A 2926-nucleotide genomic window follows, 5' to 3' on the forward strand; every position below is an offset into this window, starting at 1 on the left:
CAGGAATAAGGTATACAATGGAAGTCAGAATACATTTCACACATGGCCTCCCCTCAACAAACCAAGTGGATTTGTCCATGGGAAGGTTACAAAATCCTTCATCATTTAGTTGTAGTCACAGCAAAGAGTCTCTTTGTACTAAATATGGGCAGAACATAATGTACTTAGCAGTGGGTATTTGTTTTTCTTACAGTTTTGTCAAGAGGGGGATGGATTTGCATGCCAAAGCGGGTCATGACAGCTTGAAAAAGCAACTCTATGCTTGAAAATCCTGTGCCTGTGACCCAGACTTTGGGACTGTCACCAGGCCAACGCGGGCCCGCTCTGAACACTCGTTCCAAAAAGAGCCAAACTGGTGATTTCAGGCTAAAATACCCCATGGATGTCTAAGGAAAGCAGTCCACCTCCATTAGGAACTCTTTGGCAAGTGTTACAGCATGCTGCAGGTTTGAAGTGCTCACTGTTTAAAAACTCAGAGTACCTGGAGAACACCACCAGTTCGGAATCTGACTCAGCCGGGAGAGACGTAATTTCAAACTGCCCCAGAATGGAAGATAAAGAAGAGATAACTACCAGGATCACATGAAATTAAACTATCTTCCAGCTCCTTTGAATGAAGGCTGTGTGCCCTCAAGTAGTTTATTGTTCAGCCAAGGAAAGAAAATGGAGCTTTGTGAAAAGGGAAATCAGCGTAAGTTTCCTTACTTCGACATAGTCTCTGCAGACAGATCTTCGGGATTCCTTACTTTCGTTTCTCCTGAAAAAAACCCAACCCAAGTTAAGTTCACTTAAGTTGAAAAACTTCAGGCCCCCTCAGGACTTAGAGCAGTGACTGTACAAAGCTTTAGGCACAGATATGTAGAGCAAGCCTACTGCAATGAACATGAATAATTAAGAAACACAGAATTAACAGGAACACTTGGTACTATGGGTAGGAAACACTGCCCGTAACTGTTCTTAATGGATGTTAAAATGAAAGAACAGCCCTTGTTTCTCATGGCAAAGACCACCTCTAGGTTATGGAAATCTGAATGAGGGCTTGGTGGAAGGAACTAGTCCACCACTGTCTCGCACAAAAGTTGAGGGGGTCTCAGCTTCTGACAGAAGCCAGTCTTCCATCCCTGCTTTCGAATCCAAATTGGGATACCTTAAGGATGTTTCCCTAGTCATCCTGTGAGGAATTCATTGCATCTCCTTTAAAAACTGGGAGTGTGTAACACACTGATTTAACTCGACTTATTTCTTTGACTTACCATGGCCTCGGAGGTCTAAAGCCACAATCCTACACTGGATCCTGTTAATGATTGCAGACTGCAAGGAGAGAGGGAGAGAATATTGTTTGCAAAATGGGATTAGCAACAACAAGAACTCCCTAAAAACCCTTCACGGCCACAGAAGTGGCTGAACCTGGATTGGATGGGGTGTTACAAAGCACAAGCAAAAAGAATCCACAAGACTATCCTTAATGGGCCAAAGCCCCATCCTTGTTAGCACTGTTAACAGGGACAATTATTTCACTGTGCCTAAGACATGACGTGTGTTTCCTGGGATTGTGAATTCAAGCCCTGCAGCACCTCTGAAAACTGGAACGGCAGTGGGATTACAGACACCAAAGGGATTCCCCCGCTCTCCGAGCCCCACACAGTATAGAATTACTCTTGGCTTCATGGCTGACATGGAGGTGAAGCAGCTGCTTTGCAGTACACGTTCAGTTTGCTCTCAAAGAAAGGAATTTTACAGGCTGAAATGTATAAAAATTGATTAGTCCAAAGAGGTCAGGGGAAACAAGTGAGGAATCTTTTTAAGGTAAGGCAGGGCATAATAATTGCAACACAGTTACGGCTCTATTTGTCCCTGACAGATCAATTTAACTACGTTATTTCAGGCATCACAAAGATTAAGTGGCATGTTTTGTTGACAGGAAGACTTCTGTGTTAAGGAATCATTGATTATTTAAATAACAGCCCTGCAGGAGTGGGGGAATTTGCTGAGGGATTCTTAATAGAACCACCTACACAACTGGCAAAAGCTACCCAGACCTCAAAGCTACCCAGTCCTCTTCTTTTGATTTTTCAGCTATTCGATTCTTAAATGACTGGAGCAGTTGCTTTCCCCAAACCAAATGAATCCACAAATTAGTATTTTCCAGCCCCTAAAAACAGCCCAAACCCTTCACCTGCAAGGTGCCCAGGCACCTAAGCAATAACCCCAACCACACAAAGATAATACTGTTATCTTTTATAATACTGTTTTGCAGTGTTTCCCAGAGGTGAATGGATAACTGCCTTCCACACTCAGAGAGCTTCATTTCCACACATTTATTTCTACAGAGCAGCAGCTTTACTTACAGTAAACACAGCCCAGGACAGAGCAGAGTGGCCTCCACCATGTAACAGCAGCAAGACAGGCCCCTCCAACCCACTTTTGTAAATTCGAAAAGTGTATGAACAGTTAAGGACATTTCACAGAGTTACTTCAAGGCAGTTGAATGAATTTTGGAGCTTGCTATACCTAACAGTATTTTATTTCTAGCCTTCTGTACCCAAGGCCTTGTTTCTCTGACCAACAGGAATGTTCAAGCATTACCTGGACAAAAATGTAACTCAACTTAAGCTTCAAGAGTTGTTCTCCTGCTGCCCAGGTTTTCTCCCCCCGTAATTCACTCACCTCCTGTCCTTTTCGCTATGGGCACAACAGTGAACTAAGAGAAAACTAGAAATCCATTTGTAAAAAAGATGGATAGTTATTTTTTACACAGGCAGATAATGAGAGGACAAGGGAATGGTTTTAAGCTGGAAGAAGGGAGATTTAGATCAAATGTTTGTAAGAAATTCTTCCCTGGGAGGGTGGGCAGGCCCTGGCACAGGGTGCCCAGAGAAGCTGTGGCTGCCCCTGGGTCCCCGCCCGGGGCCAAAGCCCAGAGGGG

The 2926-nt window shown here is 43.8% G+C and overlaps 1 protein-coding gene across 1 annotated transcript in view; it reads right to left on the reverse strand.

The window, feature by feature from the left end:
• PPME1 (protein phosphatase methylesterase 1) overlaps positions 1-2926 on the reverse strand; it is a 21434-nt gene that overhangs the window by 10512 nt on the left and 7996 nt on the right. The window contains exons 5-7 of the mRNA XM_017727078.1: positions 2349-2441; positions 1254-1311; positions 706-757 (exon numbers count right to left, since the gene is read on the reverse strand). Coding sequence (XP_017582567.1) covers positions 706-757; positions 1254-1311; positions 2349-2441 — 203 coding nt within the window. The remainder of the gene's footprint in view (positions 1-705; positions 758-1253; positions 1312-2348; positions 2442-2926) is intronic.

The sequence above is a fragment of the Corvus brachyrhynchos genome, unplaced genomic scaffold (assembly GCF_000691975.1).
Source record: "Corvus brachyrhynchos isolate BGI_N302 unplaced genomic scaffold, ASM69197v1 scaffold412, whole genome shotgun sequence".
NCBI lineage: Eukaryota > Metazoa > Chordata > Aves > Passeriformes > Corvidae > Corvus > Corvus brachyrhynchos.